Source organism: Cryptomeria japonica, chromosome 10 (genome assembly GCF_030272615.1).
Source record: "Cryptomeria japonica chromosome 10, Sugi_1.0, whole genome shotgun sequence".
Classification (NCBI taxonomy): domain Eukaryota; kingdom Viridiplantae; phylum Streptophyta; class Pinopsida; order Cupressales; family Cupressaceae; genus Cryptomeria; species Cryptomeria japonica.
The window spans coordinates 716,829,871-716,851,875 of NC_081414.1; the positions used below are offsets into that span (position 1 = coordinate 716,829,871).

Genomic DNA, 22,005 nt, shown 5'->3' on the forward strand with positions numbered 1-22,005 from the left:
ATGGTTCTGAAAAATTCATCACCAACCTCATTCTGCACCTAGACACTCTGCATTGATTGATGCATCACATCGATCACCTCTGTTCCACCTTCCTTGAGCCGCACACCTCTGCAACTCCTCTGGAACACATCCCATGATTTACAGGGTCTACAATTCATGTCGACCAACTCAATAACAACCTCATCGGTGCACACTCCATCTACCACTGCATATATGTCTGCCACCTTGACTCCATGTGGCACCTTTGTCGATATCCACCTTAGCTTGGACAACTATATCAGTTTAGACATGATCATTGACCAAACACTCAACCGGTCCTTCTTTTCTGTCAGTTCACTAACCCTCCTGGTATCTCACACTTTACTGGCTACCCTTCATGTCTGCACTTTGTTGATCTGCTGGTGGAACACCTTAACCGGTCGGCAAACATGTCTATCCATAGCATACCCATTCTCATTGGGTAGGAACACATGACTTAGCCTCTTTTCTTCCTTACTGGTTCTCATGCTCACTAGTAGTCATCCCGATGACACCATGTCATCAACCTTGAACTCATTCCATCTAAGGCATCTGCATATCGGTTGCACTCTCTCTCTCTCTCTCTAGCTGCTCCACTTTTCCCTCCTCATCATTAGACCAGACATTATCTCAGCCAGTTTGTCAAGGTGAGAAACCCATCAATTCTCTACTCTTCCTTTTCTGTCCCTGTGGTACAATATGCCAACCCTTTCTGATCGGATGCGCATCTTTGATTACATCCACCTGAGGCATCATTTTGTTTCACTAGTTAGATCTAGTAAGAGCCTTCAAACACCTGTGTTTACCACATCCTTCTTATCTCACATAACTAAGATGCATACTTTGCATAATAGGAGATAAGCTCCACTTACTAGTGGGAGTGAGTCCTTGTCATTTGCATCCTGCAATGCACTCATGATCCTGTGTGGGTACAATCACTATCAATCATCTCTTCACAAGGTGATTGTATCTCTATTTGGAGGGAGTCTTGTTGTTCTGCATCCACACAACATACCAGTGACTTGTACATCCTTCTTCACCAGCGTTGATGTGATTTAGGTAACATTCTTTCTCTTCATGACAAACAACAACTCAAGCACCTCACCCATCCTATTTGTACACTGGTAATAAGTTGGTCGGTTGTCAACCACTCACTTGGTTAGTTTATCTTTGCCATGTCAACACATCACTTACTAGTTGACATCTACTCCTTACTAGTGACACACTATACTAGTAACCTATCGATATCATCTATACAAGTCAAACACTAACTTGTGTACCAGTGACTCCAGTGGTCATTCCTTTGAATGACATGCTTCTTCTTTACTGGTGACCTTCAATACTAGTCAACAATACTCCAATACCAGTTGTCCTTCTATACCAGTTGACATAACTAACAACACAATGCCAACAATCTCCCCCTTTGGCATTGATGTCAACTCATACAGTATCCGGCATACTACAGAATCCTTCTCCCCCTTTAACAATAATGGCAAAGTGCATTGTTAGGTTCTCTCACTTCCTTGTATTTACCGGTCATTGTCAGATATTTTTCTCCCCTTTTTCTCTTTACCAGATGCATCTCCTCTTTTATTACCAATAGGTACGATTTCTTAAGTTACAACTCTTGAGATGGAGGACTCAACCATCAACTAACACCAATTGCTTAGAACCAAGTGTATATACAAACCAAAAGCCTTTGCATATACAAGTCTGAGACCAATTGAAGGTACATGTGTCAATGAACAAGACTTACCTGTCAGTTAGACTACATCATCTGCTCTTTGATATGTAGAAGTTATTCTGACCCCAATTAGTTGATATCAAGTATCGAAGATGACACTGATACCAATTGTATCTTCTTTGATACCAACTATATGATCTCCTATGTGGGTACTCTCCCTTTTTGCAGACAACTCTTCTGGTGATCCAGTTGTGATTTCAATTCAAAAAATATTGAAATATTTAACAACCCCAGACACTTCCAATGATACAATCATGCTAGTACAACCATAGACACTTGCACACCCTCTGTGTCCAGCAAGTCTGATACAAATCAAAAAGCATGGCTATCAACTCCTCCTGAGTCATACATCTCAGGTCCATACTATCGGTCAAGTCCAAAATCGAAGCTCTAATCAGCTCTATATATCAGTTGAGTTGTGCATATGTGATCATCTAATGATCTTTCAGCTCCATCATATCCACCACATCCTATGACATGATCTTGGATCTTCACAATACCATACAATGTCATCATCATGCCATGAATCAAACCGGTTAGCCCAAAAATATGTATGCCTGCATGATCAACAAACGAGCCAACATATGTCATTCAGGTCTTCATCAACATCACCTAAGACATAACTTCCAATTCTATGTTACTAGGGCTAATGCAATGATCTCTGACCTCATTATCTTACATAACCTACAAGTACATGTTAGCATTCATGCCAGTAACATCATGCACATACCAATTTCTTGTACCGGTCCATCATCACTACCAGAGAACCTTCCTATAACTCCTGACATTTTGTGTCACTGGGCATCTGATTTAAACTGATAATCTCCATGCATTGACACATGCAGTAGTGATCCAACACTGATCTATAGGTGTGTAGCCAAGGAAGCCACTACACACACTTATCTTCTCATTTCCATCCTTCATACTGACACCATCTTGTTCTTCCAAGTGCCCTTCTTCACTAAGGGGGTGAATGATCTAGTCAATATGTTACTCCCCCTGAGGTCTTGCATCTCCTTGAGGACTTAGGAGATATCACTTGTGCACTGAATGCACAATGTCGGACTATTGTCGTATCCTCTTGCTTCTTCCTCCATATATGCTTGGTCTCATTCTTCTTCCCATTTTAAGACTTGGGAGCAGGTCTTACCTTCTTCTATTGATGGGTCCTTTCATTTCAAGACTCTACATCACAACTAGAAGTATTTCTATAGTAGCACACAACATCCATCCCAACTTCATGATTGGGGAATCTCTTAACATATCGGTTTGACCATCTTCTTCTAGTCATGTTGCTATAACTAGCAACCAAAACCGGTGGACCTCTTGATCATACAGGGACATTTCTCCTTCGGTTCCATGCAGGTCTCTGACTTTCATATGCTCTATATCCATTTCTAAGTTGAGTATACTTGCTATACAGTCTTCCATGTGACTGTAGGTCCTTCTTCCTGCACTCATAACTTCTATGGCCAATTCCATTGTAGTTATAACAAACAATATTTGCATAGAGGGGATATGCATGTATCTACTCCTTCATACATTTTTTTTATTTTCATGATATATGTGATATCCTATATTATTCCTTCTAGATCCCTTTTTACATTCTTCTTCCCTATGGCCATGACCATTACATGCAAAGCAATAACTAGAGAAAGATGGAATTTGACTTACAAAATTATTCTGCCATGCATGAGGAGATCTTACCAGTCTGGCATCTCCATTTCTCCTTCTTTGAGGATGGATCCTGGGTTGTCCATTCTTTGCATTTCTTCCATCTGATCTCTTCTTCTCCCACACTTGTTTTGTCTTGTGGGTGGTAGCACTTCCTTGTCTTCTACTGGTAGGATGTCTTCTTTGCTATCTTCACATGTTCTTGCTTTCAGTGAAGCTTTCTTCTGCCATTTTACCTTTTCCTTTGGGATTTGTATTGTTCCTCCTTCTTGCAACATTGGTCTTCATTCTTGTCTGCAAGTCTTCACCCGTTGTATTTAGATCAATCTTCTTTCGGGGAGCATTTCTAATTGTGAAGGTTTGTCCCTTGCTTTCTCCATTTGAGGAGACAAAAAAAATGTCAGTGGGGGACATTCTTGCTGGTGGAGCATTCATCAACACCACTTCCTAATCCTCCATTATCCTTGGAATGCTTTTGCTTCTTCAACATCTTGTCCAAAGCATCACTGTTGCCATCAAACTAGATTCTTACCTTGAGCTCATCCTGACACTTCTCAAGGTCATTTTGGAGAACCTCCATTTCTCCAAGAAGCTATTGGTATTCTTTATCCTTTACCTCTAGCTTAGATGCTAGATCTTTACACTGACAATCCTCAGTGTCTTCTTCTTGAGCCTTCAACTCTGAGATACATTTCTCAGATTCTTCAAGGCCTTTTATCAACAGATTTTGCTCGATAAAAGCAACATTCTTTAATAGATTGTATTCATTTCATACTCTTCTGAGTTCTTCAAGTGCATTTACAAGCTCTCCTTCAAGATCAACATCTTCTTCCTATTCTTCTTCACCTTCACTATCATTGCCAAACACATCTTTCTAGTAGGAGTGATCTGCTTGATCATTCTCAGATGTGTGCCTCTCATCTTCTGATTCCTGAGCCATGAAGAGGTGGGTACCTTCATCATCATTTTTTTAGCTGGTAGCAGATCTACCTTCATCATTTGTAGATACATGAGATGCATTTCTCAAACTATCTTCACAAGCTGGTTCTACAGTAGTAGGCTCATTTCCATAGAGCTTATTCAATCTATCCCATAAGCTTTTTATAGATCTACATCTATCCACTTGTGAGGAAGCATCATCAGATAAACCATAGAGTATAGCCTTCACTGCTACATCATTACATTGGTTTCTTCTTTCTGCATCTGAATTGGTGGGAGGATTGACTTTACTAGGGCAGCCATTTACAATAGACATCCAAACATCATACTTGAGAGAGGATAAGTGAACTTCCATTCCACAACTCTAAATGGAATAGTTAGACCCATTAAACATTGGAGTTGAGATTGACACTAAAAAGGCCATTGTGTCCTTAAGCCAAAATCTAGCCAAGTTGGAGAAACCTCGTCTGACTGGGAACCTATGCTCTGATACCAATTGTTAGACACAATGCACCACTGAGAAGGGGGTGAATAAGTGGTTCTCAATCTTTTTCCTTTAACTATCTTGTGCATGTATACTGGTTATCAAATCTAACTCAATGTAGACTTACCAGTTAGCGGGGAGACTAATCACAAATGCATTCACACATAAAGGGACATTGCATAACACTAGCATATATGAGGAAAACCCAAGATGGGAAAAACCTCGATGAGAAATGTTGTTGGAGACTATTGCTCCAATCTAGCCTCACAATGAATCTCTAATTAGAATGTTTAGGGCACCAATCCTTGATTTAGGGAACCAACCCAAGGAGCACCAACCCAAGGAGCTACAACCCAAGCACCAAGCTACAACTCAATGAATACAAAACATAATCATTTATAAATTACTAAAATTGTTACAAATGGATTTTATAACACTTCTTCAGTTCTCTCTGTTGGGTCTCTTGTCTAGTTCACTGCCGGTTCTCTCTCTGTCAATTCTCTCTGCTAGTTGCCTCTTCTCTCAACTTCTTTGTTGCTCTCCACCAGTACAATCTTCTCCCGGTTCTTTGCTTTCCTACTCTGCACTCTTCTGTAACTCTTCACGACCTATTTTGTCACCATCGGTTACCTCACTATTGCTGGTTGAACTCTTCAACCCTGAGCTCTTCTCACACTCAGTGTCTCTCTTCTAGTACTCATTGAGTACTTTACTGATCTTCTCTCAAATGCAGCAACCCTCTCTCATTCAGCATCTTGTCGATTTCTTTAACCTTACTGGTTAAGCCTTCACCAAACCATATTACCAGTTGTCTCCCTGCTACTCGATCTCTATGATCATCTGTAGATATCACACTTAATCTACTTGTCTTATTTGGCCTTGTGCATCACTTAGCAACATCTCTCTCTGAGGCATCATAAAATATGTCTTTGGCCCACATATTTGTATTCAGACATTCCCGCCAAAGGCACTAATCAAACTTGGTGCCTTAGGGTTTCTTCCACTAATCATGAGGCACATCGAATTCAATCAGATCTCATTCGATCTAAGCTCCAAGAGAGCTATCTTCACATCACTGCCATTAACGTTCCTTCTAATACACATTTGCTAAAGTTAGCAAACACAAATAGTCAGTCAGCAAGACACAAGATCAATCACCATAAATGGTTCTGCAGAATTCATCACCAAACTCATTCTACTCCTGGACACTCTACATTGATCGATGCATCCATTCGATCACCTTTGTTCAACCTTCCTCTAGCTGCACACCTCTGCAACTCTCCTGTAACACATCCCATGATTTACTGGATCTACAATTAATGTCGAAAAACTCAATATCAACCTCGTCGGTGCACACTCCATCTACCATTGCATGCATGTTTGCCACCTTGACTCCATGTGGCACCTTTGTCGACATCCACCTTAGCTTGGACCACTATGTTAGTTTAGATAGGATCATTGACCAAACACTCAACTGGTCCTTCTTTTTTGCCGATTTAATAACTCTATCAGTATCTCACACTTTCCTAGCTACCCTTCATGTCTACACTTTTCTGATCTATTGGTGGACCACCTTAACTGGTCCCTAGACATGTCTATCCATAGCATGCTCATTCTCATCAGCTAGGAGCACATCACTTAATCTCTTTGCTTCCTTACCAGTTTTCATGCTCACCGGTAGTCATCCCGATGACACCATGTCATCAACCTTCAACTGATTCCATCTAAGGCATCTGCATACTAGTTGCACTCTCTCTCTACAGTTGCTCCACTTTGCCCTCTTCATCATTAGACCAAACATTATCTTAGTCGGGTTTGTCAACGTGACAAACCCATCAATTCTCTACTCTTCTTTTTATGTCCCGGTGGCACAATATGCCAACCCTTTTTGATCCATTGCACATCTTTGGTTGCATGCACCTGAGGCATCCTTTTGTTTCACCAATTAGATCCGATGAGATCCTTCAAACACCTTCCTTTACCTCATCTTCCCTTTCTCATAGAACTAAGATGCATACTTTGCATAATAGGAGATAAGCTCCACTTACTGGTGGGAGTGCGTCCTTGTCATTAGTATTTTGCAATTCACACATGATTAGGTGTGGGTACATTCACTATCAGTCATCTCTTCACAAGGTGACTACATCCCTATCCGGTGGGATTCCTATTGTTCTGTATCCACACAGCATACTGGTGACCTATACATCCTTCTTCACCAGCATTGATGTGATTTAGGTAACATTCTACCTCTTCATAATAAATAACAACTCAAGCACCTCACCCATCCTATTTGTACACTAGTCATAAGTTTGTCAGTTTTCAATCACTCACTTGGTTAGTTTATCTTCTCCATGTCAACACATCACTTACCAGTTGACATCTTCTCCTTACCGGTGATAAACTATAATGGTAACCTATCCATATCATCCACACAAGTCAAACACTCACTTGTGTACTAGTGACTCTAGTGGTCATTCCTCTTAATGACATTCTTCTTCTTTACCGGTGACCTATAACACTAGTCAACAATACTCCCATACCCGGTGTCCTTCTATACCGGTTGACATTAATGACAACACAATGCCAACAACTTGTTGTCCTTGTCAGATACAATACTCAAAGGCAACCCATGGATTCTAAAAATGTCTCAAAAAACAATTCCTGCAATATAGCTAGCATCATTTGTGGTTTTACAAGGAATAAAGTGAGCCATCTTGTTGAACCTGTCTACCACAATAAACATAGTGTCATGACCTGTCTTTGTCTTTGGTAATACCATCACAAAGTCCATACTCAAACTTTTCCAAGGCCTAATTGGTATAGGCAAGGGTTGGTACAACCCTACATTGATTGAGACCCCCTTATATCTCTGACACACAGTACAACTCTCCTCAAAATTTTTGATATCAGTATGCATCTTTGGGCAAAAGTAAAATCTCCTAACTAGGTCCAAAGTCTTGTTTAGCCCAAAATGACCTTCTAAACCACCATTATGTTTCTCCTTCACTACATTATCCCTCATTGAACACCTAGGGATACATAATTGACACCCCTCGAACAAAAGACCATTCTACAAGGTGTAGTCAGAAAAATATCCATGAAAAGCATTTGCAAACTCACTGCATACCTTATATACCTCCCTGAAATCTTGGTCCTCTTCATACAATCCTTTGAGTGCCTCAACACCCATGCTTTGCAACTGCACTTCTTGCACTGTCAACACCCTCCTACTTAGAGCATTTGCAACCTTATTGGCTACCCCTTTCTTATTCTTGATGATTAAGGTATATGCTTGAGGACTTTCAAACCATTTCATATGTCTATGACTAAGCTTCTTGTGTCCATTCAAAAAAATAAGAGCATGATTGTTAGTATATACAATAAATTCCTTAGGAAGCAAGTAATGCCTCCACTTTTTTAGAGCTTGTACCATGGCATACAACTCTAAATCATATGAGGAATGTTTCCTCTTTACTTCATTTAGTTTTTCACTGAAAAAGGCCACCGTTCTCCTTTCTTGGCTCAAGACTACTCCTATAGCCAACCCACTTGCATCACATTCAATGGTGAAGACCTTACTAAAATCAGGTAATACTAGGACTAGGTACTTGGCAACTTTATGTTTTAAACACTCAAAACTCTTATCTGCTTCTTTGGTGCACATAAACTTTACTTTACCACCATCCTTGATGGTTTCCAACATAGATGCACAAATATCATTATAATACCTAATGAAGTTTCTATAAAATGTTGCCAAACCATGAAAACTTCTAACCTCTCCTGATGTCTTAGGTGTAGGCCAATTCAAAATAGCCTCTACCTTGGAAGAATCCATCTTCAAATCACCCTTAGAGATGATAAAGCCTAAGTACACCAACTCCTACTTCATGAAGTCACACTTTTCTAAGTTGATCATCAACTTCTGCTCTTGTAGCCACTTCAAGACTATCTCCAAGTGTTTCAAGTGCTCCTACTTGCTCTTATTGAACATGAATATGTCATCAAGGTAGACTACCACAAATTTCCCTATAAACTCATGCAACACTTCATTCATTAGTCTCATAAAGGTGCTAGGGTCATTTGAAAGAACAAAAGGCATCACAAGCCACTCATACAACCCTTCATTGGTTTTAAATGCAGTCTTCCACTCATTCCCCTCTCTTATCCTTATCTGATGGTACCCACTCTTGAGGTCAATCTTGGAGAAATAGGTAGCTCCCCTTAAATAATCCATTAGATCTTCTATCCTAGGAATAGGAAACCTATACCTGATGGTTATCCTATGAATAGCCCTAGAATCAGTGCAAAGCCTCCATTTCCTATCCATCTTTGGGGCTAAAATAGTAGGTACTACACATGGGCTAAGGCTCTTTCTCACCAACACTTTATCTAGGAGCTCCTAAATTTGCCTAGTTATCTCTTCATTCTCATGTGGGGTTATTTTATATGTTGCCTTGTTAGGAACTATTGCTCCTGGTATGAGGTCAATCTAATGACTAATATCTTTGATAGGTGGTAGGGAATTAGGTATGTCTTCTATGACCACTCCTTTGTTCCTCTCTAGCACCTCCTTGACCTTCTTATGTCCTACCTCACTCAGACCCTTCTTCCTTTCTTCCTTGGGCTTCACAATCAAAGAAAAGCCTACCCCACCTTCCTCCTTTAGTGTATTTAGGAACTCTTTTTCCCCCACCATCATCATACTAGATCCTACATGTTGTGGGTCCCCTTCTACCACTGACTATATCCTAAAAGTCACACCATCCTTTTGGAGAGAGTAACCATTCTTTTCTCCATCATGATGAGCCTTTCTTTCAAACTACCATGGGCTACCAGGAAAAAGATGGCACGCATCCATTGGAAGGATGTCACACAAAATTTTATCTTTATACCCCCCAATAATGAACTCTACCCATGCTTGTTCATTGATGAGAATGTGTTGCCCCTTGTTCAACCAAATAATCCTATATGGACAACTATGGGGTATCCTCTCCAAGTTCAACTTGTTTACTACTTCCAAAGATAAAATGTTATCAGTAGACCCTGAATCTATGACAACTTTACAAACCTTACCTTGAATCTTGCAATTGGCTCTAAACAAAGCCTTTCTTTGGGATGGCTCAGTCTTTACTAGTTTCTTGAGTAGTGTCTTCTTGATCATCAGGGTCTCTCCCATGTCTAATGTCAAATTCACTTTAGGAGATGCCACACTCGTTGCATCTTCTTGAGTCAAAGTGGTTCTCCTCTCATCACCCTGAGAAGTTGAGGCCTTCTCTGGACACTTGTAGGTTGAGTGCCCCATTTGATTGCAGTTATAGTATCTCATACTGGAGAACTTGGATCCTCTCCCCGATCCATTTGTCCCACCTCTTCCATTAGGTCTTCTCGCATGGTAGCCTCCTCTGGTACTTGAGTCCCCAACATGCTCTCCTTGGCTAGACTCACCACTAGACCTTTAATTAGGACTTCTTCCTCCAAAACTCCCTCTGCCTTTGAAACTTCCCCCTCCTTTACCTCTATTACCCTGTTCACTCCTTTTTAGTTTCTCTTCTTCCCTTAGGGCCAATTGAAAACACTTATTCACTATCCCCGGTGCCAAAATATTGATCTCATCTCGGATGTTCATTCTTAGGCCATTCAAGTACCTGGCCAATTTCTCTGATTCCTCTTCTTGTCTCTTTGATCTAAGACTAAGTTTATTAAACTCCTCCATATATGTATTCACATCAAGGTCTCTCTGTCTAAGGTTCTACAATTTCTTATACATCTATATTTCATAGTCAACGGGCATGAATTGTGCCTTGACTTTAGATTTCATCATTTCCCAAGAGGTTATCATACGTTTTCCCTCCTTAACTCTCTCCCCTTGTACATAGCTCCACCATGTAAGAGAAGACCCCTTCAACCTTTCTTTTTCCAACTTAACTCTCTTGTCTTCAGGGATTTCTTTGTACACAAAATGATTGATCAATGCCTCAATCCAGTCTATCACCTCTTTTGCTTCCATACTTCCAATATATATAGGCAACCCATCAATGGTGTACCTATTAACTAACCTCAATTCATCTACAAATGCCCTCTGATCTATAGGTATCTCCTCTACCCACTTAGGGGATTCCCCATCTTCTTTATCCCCTTATTCATCAGTGTCACTTCCATCTTCCTTATCCTTACCCTTAGTCTTTTTCAATTCTTCAAGCTTGGACTCAAACATCTCTACAATCAACTTCTTCACCACATCTTGTGGCATATTCTTAGGAGGAGTTTTACTAACCCCTATTTCAATCTCTTCCTCTGACATACACTAAGACCACACCACCCAAGTGATCTTCAAAATCCTTCTCTGATACCAATATAATGATGAGGAAACAAACTTAAAGGATTCGGGTGATAAATTTTACACGCGGAGGATATAGGCAAACAAATTTCATTTTCAGACACCCTTTTGGGAGTTCTTAACATTATCTCACTTTTAGGTTTCAAACCAACTTGCAGATATTCAAACCTATACTGCACTAACAGGCCTAATAGGGTTATTAGGCCTATTTAACTGAACACCTTTCACAAATTTTCTTGGCTATCCTAAGAGATGACTATCCCTAACCATGAAATTTTATTTCAACCTCCAAGATACTCCTTTATCACATTCAAACCCCTTTCTAGTGCTCTACCACTCAATCCACACCCACTGCACTCATTAAACTGGCCCGTCACATAGGGATGCCAGACCTAGGGTTAGTTCTCCATCCTCTTTGCCCTGTTATGTCCTCTTAATGGCTTTTTGAATTGACATATGATATAGTGGCCTATCATCTTCTATAATGGCAGAGTGTTCGTCTTAGGATTGATAGGCCAAAACCCATTATTACAGACAAACCCTAAGGGTTTGAGGGTTTTAGGCTATCTGGTAGAGATTTTCTTGTAGAATAGGGTAGCGATCACTTAAAGAGTTCACACCAAATGCAAAAAAAAGGTAAAATAGTCTAGGTTTAGGTTTTATATAATGATCATTCTTTCCAATCCACCCGCAATATGCAATCAACATAAATTAGACGGTTTTTTGAGTTTCCAATAGTTCTTGATGCTTCAATTTCCTTTCCATATCAACCAACTTACATCCTTCGGTTTTGGGGGCCTTTAAAGGTGTCTCCTAAATGACCACAACCTCCTCCAACTTTTTTTCAAACTCAACTGACCGTTGGAGAATCACAACTTACAAAAAGTGCAAAATTGTCATGACAACATTTTCATTATTCAACCAATTTCGACTCCTGACTATCATAGTCCCCCAATATGATTATATTTGATCCTAAAACATAAAAAATGACTCAAATAAACTTTTGGTCACTTGATCCCTCAATTTAGACCATTGTGACCCTTATTGACTCAATTTGCTCTACAAGACCCTAGATGACAATTTGAGCCAAACATGGAAAAACTTGTCACACTCCTGGGACAATGAATTACAAAAAGGACCCATAGGGTCTTATTACATTCCTTCTAGGCTAATAGAAGATCATCTTTTTCTTGGTTCATTTATTCATAAACCAACCACTTTGTCAATGCCCAAAAATGAAGGCAATAGAACCTGCACAAAGCGTTAGTAAAAACTTTGCATCTTCTAGTCTAGTCAAAGTAGGAACTGAGAAAGGGACCAAACAGTACCTAACAGGAGGGTCATCCCCCAAAAGGGCTAATCTAATCAAAATTGAGAGCCACCCGCAAATAAATATAACTAACTTACTATAAGATAGGGACTCCAAAACCAAGGCCCAAACAATAGAAAATCAATCCCAAACACCCCAAGGTGAAGGAAAATGCCACTAACAAACCACCATAAGGCACCAAGAAAAGTGAAGAAGCCTAGGAAGAGAAAGCCAAAAATCCACAACCAAGAATAGAGTAGTGACTTCACCAAGATCTCTTTGCTCCACAACTGCAAACAAGAGTTGAGAAGAGGCTCCACCCCTAAACCCACCCGTGGCAGACAATCTAGCCACCAAGGGCCCTTAGTAGCTTTCTCTCCCATCTGCATCATCCTCCCTACCATATCTACCTCTTAAACTCCAACTCCTTCACCCCCTAAAACCCTACCTCTTCCCCTCCCACTCATCACTTTAAATTTATGTTAGTTACTCTAAGTTGTTAGAAATTGGTTCTTAATTCTATTTTTGAATTTGTTTCAAGACCATACTTGACTCCATGCCCAATGGATATGCAAAGAAACTAATATTTAAAGATTTAGAGGGTAAGAAATCCATAGAGGTCATCAAGACTGTAAGCCTATTTCAATGATTGGTCTATATAGTCACATCAGTTACATGATGCTTCAATGATCTTTTAGAGAAATTATAAGATTTTAATTTTTTTTATGGATTATCAGACGATAATTTTTTTGATAAAATGCTTTTCCCATATTAATATATTTGAGTCATATTTTCATTTTACAGATGTCTTAGCATGTGCTGAGGTTTCAAAAAACCTAAAACTTATGAAATTCTTTTACTTTGTCAAAGATCTATGTGCATGAGCTTTTAGAAGGAATTTTAGATGAAAATAATCTTTGAGTTTATTTGTGTGCACACCTTATTTTTTAAATATGATAATGATTAACGTTTATGGATTGTCAATGAAGGTTTTTCTTGATTAAATGCCCAAGGACTAAGTTGCACAACTAAAGGAGGATGCATGTAGCATGGAATTTTCTTATTTCCATTTCCATTTCCATGAAATTTCTATCACAAGGGTATTTGAAAAATCAAATACATTCCTATTGAAAGGGATGAAGTTGAAAATGATCTCATAGCTTCTATACATTAAACATGCAAGCACATGCAGGGGTGCGTATGCAAAGTTCTCTTGCTTCATGAAAACCTTGCACGTGGCCAATTGTAATGAATATTTTATATAATACCCTTTATGTTTTAGCATTTTCTCTTTTCTAATTTTCATTATCAAATTTGAAGGGAGAGAAGCATAGTTCCATAAGATCTCAAACAATCATTAATTTTTCACATGCATGACCCTTGATTAGATCTTGCACTAAAGGTGTCAATAACCTTGTTTATTGTTAAAAATCTCATGTCAAGTTGTTTAAACCTTATTTATGGCTCTAACCACACATGGAGACTGTCAAACATTGTAAACTCATCAAAATCCTTGGGTTTATCAGTCTATGAACCATCAAGCTTCAAGACCCTACAACTACTTCATGGAGCTATTGAAGTATAATAGTTTTAAATTATTATAAGGTGTATATAAACCCTAGATAAGAAACCCTTGAGCATGGAAAAGGAATGATAATAGTAGGTTTGTGGCAAAGCTCAAATGAACAAACTTAGAATCAAGTGTGTGTGTGTGTGCCATTAAATATTATTTGATGGAATGAAGAGAGTTGTAAGATATAATGAGCTTTGAATTAGAAGACAAAGTTCAATGCAAATTATACCATCAAGACAATCCTACAAGCTATCTAGGATAAATCAAACTTATTTAATGAAATAACAGTCAATAGAATAGTCACAAAGAAAGACACAAGATACAATCATATATGGTAAGGATATATGACAATGTCATGATTATATTCAAATATGATAGTCATGTGGCATGATGATATTGATATATGGATAAGGGTAGACTCAATACTTGTAATACTATCCATAAAGTCAACAAGAATGATGATTAAAACTAAAGTCACACTCATGAAGACTACGCATAATGTGTGTCAAAATTTTGAAGATGCAAAATAGCATCTCAAGTAGTACATCATCCTTTAAACCTTGTGACATCATGTGAGTTTGAATGGTAGGTCTAAAAGCTCATCAATACATTAATAAGTTTCCAGTGGAAGCATTTATTTTTATGAAGCCTCACTCAACATACACCATTCAATAGAAAAATAGAACCCATAACGGTTTCAAATCACATTCATCTGAAAACATATGAGTTGCAATACTCATATCTCATAACGACATTATAGTCTACATAGAAATATGTATAAAAGAAGATCACAGAATAGCCAATTGTGAAAGGAAAAAGATTATGCACTTAAAAGGAGAGTCATCATGAAAGAGCGTGAAGGTATACGATATGACTATAATATAATGTACACAGAGAATATTTTTAGTGACTTCAAAGAAAATGGGTTTGATTCATTTTTAAAAATAAGAAAAAAATAAGCGGAAGAAGAAGATTTATCACGCATAGAAAAATTATCATGTAATCAATAGGAATATTAAATTTTTATTAAAAATCTCTTGAATCTAATGTGTTAAATACGAAAGCATCAACAACCTTTGTTTCCTTGTATTTTTAGAATCCTCATTTTTAATGTCTAGTAGTGGAGAAGATCAAAGATATTTTTTATCATATTTATGATGAGAATCAAGAGGTGAAACTTTGTGGGCGGAAGCGAGTAAGGGGTGACTTGGTTTAAGTTAAAATGTAGGTAAGAATGTTATCTCATAAAAGTATAAAGAGGGAATGATCACTCATGAGAGAGGAAATAAATGATAGAAGAATGAATTGGAAGAATGAAAAGAAGAAATTGAAAAATATAAAATATTGTCTAATATGTTCCCATTGAAATTTTGACTTTTCTTACTATTTCAAAAATATCTTTGATGAAAATTAGCTAACAACACTTAGTTTATTTCTAAATTATATACTAATTTTTTAATAGATATATATGTTAAAAACAATTGATTTATTTCTAAATTATATACTATTCTCTTAATGTGTGCTTTTGTGTGTGTTTACTAATTTTCAAAGTGGTTGCATTCTAAAAATGAAAATTAAAGCATGCTCCCCTTAGTTTTTTTAAAACTAATTAAAATATATATGTTCATTATGCACAAAATAGAGTATAGAATATAAAAATATATTTCATTTCAAATTTAGTTTAATAGATGAAAATCAACAATACGAATAGTATATATGAGTTTTTCGAAGAAAGAAGGCACTAACAAAAGAAATTGAAGATCAAAACTATAACATATTCTAAATGTAAAAAATGACTAGATAGTTATAATGTTAAGAGAGATTTTGGCATTATTGTATTGATTTTTCGATGACATTAACAAAGAAGTCCAAATTTGATGGAGAGCGTACTCAATATTTAGAATTTTCTATAATTTACAAATACCACATTTATAGGAAATGGAATGCAAGTCTAGCCATTTTGGATTGGATTCTCAAGGCAAATAAATTCTATGCTGGAAAGTGAGCATGCTATGAAACACTCACATATTGTGAGCCATAAAAGAAAAATACTAGCTCATAAAATATGAGCATTTTATAATGCTCTTGCATCTTTTGTACCTTTTTTTCTTTTATGGATTGCAAAATGTGAGCACATTATAATGCATAAATGTTATAATATGTGCATGATATAGTATAATCATGTTATATAAGTAAGACCAAAAATATAATTTTGACCACTTTTTGGTCCACCATTTATGTGTGCATACCTTGGTGTTCATTCTTCAAATGAGGGTAGGAAGACTCCTTTATGGATTTTTAGGGACAACATTTTGTTATTTTGAGTAGGAATGATTAAAATAAGAGAGGGTGACACACATGTACTCTCCTATTCGTATCCCATCTAGCCCACATCTTGAAGAATGTTAGCTTAGGTGGGAAGGAAGAGGTGCTCAAAACAAGAACAAGAAAAGTGGTTTCATGGTTTTAACTTGATTGGGAGTTAGATGTGAAAGTTTTGCAAGAAATAAGGCGAAAATATACTAGAGGGGACATATAAATTTTTAATATTTAAAGTAATAACCTAGAAAAGGATAATACGATTGGACAAGTGTGGAGTAAGTTCATGAGGAGATATAGAGCCACATGAAAGAGAAAAGGTAAGCACAGGGATAAGAAATTGGTCCTATAAATGGAGCAAGACACATAAAAGGAGAACATGCTAAGGGAGTGAGGAAAGTAGGTTAGTGAAGGGGTCAAAAGAATTAGATTGGCAAAATTGAAAAAACTTAAGTGTACAAAAATAGCTAAAAGCAATTACATGGCATTGAGGTTATGTTTTTATAGTATCTTGAGAAATCGTGGTGCCCTTGGTCCAAGTTCACATTCAACTAAATTTTCCTTACAAAAAAATCCTATTTTGTCAAATTCATCATGTCACAAGACCCATTCTCTTTGCATGTTCTACAATTATGATTGGTTAAATTGTCTCAATAGAAAATAAATATTCTATCATAAGCAATACATTCAATTTATTTATAACCAAAAATAAATGTTTATAATTTATAGTCATATTTGAATAAACTAAAATATATATATTAACACAAATTCATCAAAATAAAATAAAAAATTACTCTCTTATAGACAGCGATAGAGTTAACATTTTGAATACCTTTTAAGCATACTATACACTAATTACGTTTACACCAATCTCCACGACAATAATTCTATCCTGCACGCCACTTAACTACAAACGAAGTGATATTTCGATACTGAAACTTTTCTTCCCACCATCGTAAACTACAAAAATAGGTTATTACGCAGAAGCTCTATCTTATATGAGACAAAATGGACGACTTCCCATGAATTTATTACAGCAATTTTTATTTATTTTATGGCTTCTGCGAAACTTACTGGCTTTCCTTCTGCAATTTCTCTTCAATTTCTTGGAAGGACTCAACTCACTAGCCAAGGAGAAAATATCTATTATAAGTAAAAGTGGAACTATCGATGACTCCTACCAGTGGTTCAACATGGCTAACATTGGGGTAAGGGGGCTCAAATTCATCAAAATAAAATATATATATTAACACAAATTCATCAAAATAAAATAAAAAATTACTCTCTTATAGACAGCGATAGAGTTAACATTTTGAATACCTTTTAAGCATACTATACACTAATTACTTTTACACCAATCTCCACGACAATAATTCTATCCTGAGAGAAAGATTTAAAATAATTTCCATCATGCACGCCACTTAACTACAAACGAAGTGATATTTCGATACTGAAACTTTTCTTCCCACCATCGTAAACTACAAAAATAGGTTATTACGCAGATGCTCTATCTTATATGAGACAAAATGGACGACTTCCCACGAATTTATTACAGCAATTTTTATTTATTTTATGGCTTCTGCGAAACTTACTGGCTTTCCTTCTGCAATTTCTCTTCAATTTCTTGGAAGGACTCAACTCACTAGCCAAGGAGAAAATATCTATTATAAGTATAAGTGGAACTATCGATGACTCCTACCAGTGGTTCAACATGGCTAACATTTGGGTACGAGGGTTCAAATTCTCCAATCCTACTGCTCTCAGAAATGTAGGTTTTATTCAACGTGGTTTTGCTCATGTTCGAAAGGGAGATACTGGTAAGCTTGCTCAGACCCTAGACCCCAAGTAAATCTTTAGAAAAAGTTTAATTTCTTAGTCAAATCTTGAATAAATTTTTATCTTTCTAACTATACCATTCTTCCTTGTTCTTTCATTTACAGTTATTTGGTTTTGTGTGTATTCTCTCAGGAGAAGATGCCAATATGGCTCAGAAAGCTACCAGTATCTTCACCAGGACACCAAAGCCTACCTCTGGAGGACTCATTCAAATGTTTTCAACTGTAAGTATTAGATTCTGCATAACACTCAACAATTACTTGAGATTACTATACTGTTTGTACAGTTTTGAACCATTGACTTCCTCCCACTTGCAAGTTAGAAGTTCCAGTGTTTTAGTTACAGATGTGGGCATAACTTGTTTTAATTGTTTGTCGGTTTTATTTAAGGTAAAGTATGAATCAGAACACACGGACTGTTTAAGCTATTGGGAGTAATTGTACTCCCCTTCTCTATAGTGTGTTTTTGGGCTTAACGTGTTCTCAAAAGAATAAAAAACTATTCATTGATATCAGCATTTTAGAAACGATTTCGTTAATTCTTTGATTTTGGTGGTTGTTTGTGGGTCCAGGGCCAGGCTCCACCAGGACCAGGCATTGATAAAGGATCTCCTGGACATCATAATGAAATACCGGGAAGCAAGGGTGCAGGAAAACCAGGCAATGATAAAGGATCTCCTCCACAGCATAATGAAAAACCGGGAAGTAAGGGTACAGGAAAAGCAGCCAAGGATACAGGATCTGATCCAAAGAATCTCCATGAAGAACGAGAAACAAAAGATAACTAGAAGATTTAGCTTAGATGTATGCGTAGATTCTAGAATAAGAAAGTGAAATTTGTGTTTGTTCGTCCTAGTCCAGCTTAACGACATCGCACAGATGTATGCGTAGATTATAGCGTATGGTATGAAAGTTGTGTTAGTTTGCTTGAGCTCTGCTTGATGATCACATGCTTGTCAAACTGTTTGAAGTCTGGCGATATGCTAAATCAATATTCTGCTAAAGTTCAGAATGGTGTGCCTTCATTGTTCTGCCATATATAAAGCAAGCCTTGTGATTATTAATGTTGCATTACATTCGCAGACGTACCTTGTTGTTTTATACAATGTTGTAAGATATATAACTCTAGTGCATTTCTGTTCAATAAATGTCCGTGTCACTCTCTTTATGCTAATTGAACGATTTGAAATTATTAGTACTCTGCTTGACGATCTCTCGCTTGTCGAACTGTTTAAAGTCTTCGGACGTGAGAACACAATTTTCTGCCAAAATTTAGAATGATCTGCCTGTGTAGTAAATGTTGAAAAAAACTCGTATATGTGGTTTTTTTATACGATATTGTAAAATATAAAATTATTGCATTTAACATGAGCTGTTGTTCAATATACGTCTGTATTATTCTCTTAAGCCAATTCAATGAATTGCGATTACTGTACTTCACAACCTCATGTCAAGCATTCAATAGAGTCATTTAAATTCATCTGGGTATACGATATTCAGAACGAGGGCGACGTCTCTCGAGACATTTGACCGTATTTATTTATTAATTGAAAAGAATTGAAAGCTATTGAATGAGTGAATGAAAGAAAGATTTTAATGATGTCTTTGGGATTAAATAGTCTATGAGACCAAGACAAACATTCTTAAATTATTTTCAGATTTTCTTCGATGCCGGATCTCCTATTATTGATTTTGAAAATGAGGTTGTGTTAGGATAACCGGTGAACAACTGAGAAGGGGGTGAATCAGTTGTTAACAGATTATATCAATCAAACCACTTAATAACCTTTAACCGGAGCATATAAAAATCAAGTACCGGAATAGCAGAAACAGATACCGATAGACAATACAACTTAACAATAAAACAGATAATCAACACAATGCAACCATACCACATAACACCATGATTTGTACGTGGAAAACCCATAAAGGGAAAAACCATGGTGGGAAGCCTACCCATAGTCAGATGATACTTTTGCAAAAAGTATGTGATACAATGAGGGGCCTACACATGCAGGAAGACACACTGCCTAGAGCGTACTGCTCATTACAAAAGAGTCTCACTGACTACAAAGAGGTTATAACCACCTCGAGATAGTTGGACAACAATCTAGAAGAATGAACTGTCAGAGATACCATCTACCATGCTTGATTACAGTCCCAGTTAAGCTCAATACCGGAGGCCTTTGATCTCTTCTTTAAACCCAATTCGATCCTCAATGACTGACCAAAAATCCTTCACATATGACATTACATTTCCATTCGCATACCCTTTTTTTTTATAATCTACAATGAGATCTTACATCAATTTATATAAGCCCTAAGGCCTAAACCAATTAGGTCGGCCACCTAAAAGATATTACAATAAGATCATTACATACATCCATATTACAATGATATGTCATGTCGGTTTGAGACCAAAACAACAATAACCAATCCATAAATCATCCCGGTAACATGTAGAGAACACGTTAACATTAATCTGGTCCATAACCTAGATAGATACCAGACCTAATTTGGGTCCACCACACCAAAGCGATATCTTCAATCAGTTGAGGCATGATCAAAGAACATCTTCAGCATCCTGTAATCCATCTAGAAGCTGCACCAACACCACTTATGCATCCTGTCCAAGATTCTCAATAAAAGCTCTGCTGGTAAAACCTTAAACCCATGTCGGTAAGGGTTTACAAGAGTGTATGATAGCATCGATCACCAAGTCAATACCAACTGACCAAACCATACTCCAGGAACATGTAACACATAAAAACAATCATACTTCATTGATCCAAACATGCTGAAAGTGTCCAACAGATAGTCCCTTCTATCGGTAACACTAGATCTTCTGTCGGTAACCAAACCCTATCTGTCGATAACCAACCATAACAACTAGTGTTGACATCAATGACAAAACATCAATGCAACACATAATCAATTCATCCATAATGCCAACAGGGTCGCCGTCTGATTAATCTTATCATCCTCAAATAATTGGTGCATATCATCAACCTTTAAGCCATTTTCTTTATGAGTGCGAATATCTTTGTAAGCTTTGCATTCTATAGTCCACTCAAAACTGGCCTATCATACTTCAAAATCCTTGACACCTTGATCACCAAGATTGTTGCCTCCTCATCATTAGGTGATTTTCATAGCAAACCTCTGGTAGAAAATTAACGCAAATTTTATTGGTTATGGTTATTTGCTATTCGGTTTTAGAATTTTTTGTTAATCTCTTTATATTCATGAAAGATAGGTCACAAGTTAAAATCTTGCAATGGGTAGTGTTCATTTGTAGCATATTTAAGTGTCTCTATATAGAGCACTAGGAGTCATTTGTAGACTCGAAGAAAAATCATTCCATATTGTGGACTATCAAAAATTCATTTCCATTTCAATTTTTCCTATTCTTCCCTTACATTAATAAGGGAGAAAACCCTCTCAAAATTATAAAACTCTATATTTTTTTATATTAGGGAAGTGTACCAGCAGTTGTTATAGCTAACTTTGTGCACCCACAATGGTACATTGGTTTTTGGCAATAAAAATTGTTGCATACATTTGTGACTTAGCCGCTTATAGCTATTGTTTTAACTTTTGGGTAGTAATGAGACATGTGGGATTTCTTATGCCCACAAGGGTCAAAAAGTACACATTTAAAAGTGTCATTATACCTACTTAAAGATTCCCAATAACCATGCACTTAAAATTGACAATACTTATGCATAAATGCCCTAGTAGTCATGTGTTATAGGTACATATAAAGGTGCACA

At 37.2% G+C, this 22,005-nt stretch overlaps 1 protein-coding gene across 1 annotated transcript; it reads left to right on the forward strand.

Moving 5' to 3' along the window:
* The first annotated feature begins 18,102 nt into the window (after window positions 1-18,102).
* Window positions 18,103-19,314, forward strand: LOC131068127 (uncharacterized). The gene is made up of 3 exons (XM_058003309.2): window positions 18,103-18,214; window positions 18,366-18,457; window positions 18,805-19,314. The coding sequence occupies exons 1-3, from the start codon at window positions 18,109-18,111 to the stop codon at window positions 19,018-19,020; spliced, it is 414 nt and encodes a 137-aa protein (XP_057859292.1). The 5' UTR covers window positions 18,103-18,108; the 3' UTR covers window positions 19,021-19,314.
* Window positions 19,315-22,005: the final 2,691 nt, after the last annotated feature.

Excerpts from the sequence above, each read along its gene's own strand:
- LOC131068127 (XM_058003309.2), top strand. The coding sequence starts at position 18,109 with ATGGCTAACATTTGGGTACGAGGGTTCAAATTCTCCAATCCTACTGCT. Across the intron at positions 18,215-18,365 it reads TGTTCGAAAGGGAGATACTG|GAGAAGATGCCAATATGGCT; the intron begins GTAAGCTTGCTC and ends GTATTCTCTCAG. Across the intron at positions 18,458-18,804 it reads TCATTCAAATGTTTTCAACT|GGCCAGGCTCCACCAGGACC; the intron begins GTAAGTATTAGA and ends TTGTGGGTCCAG.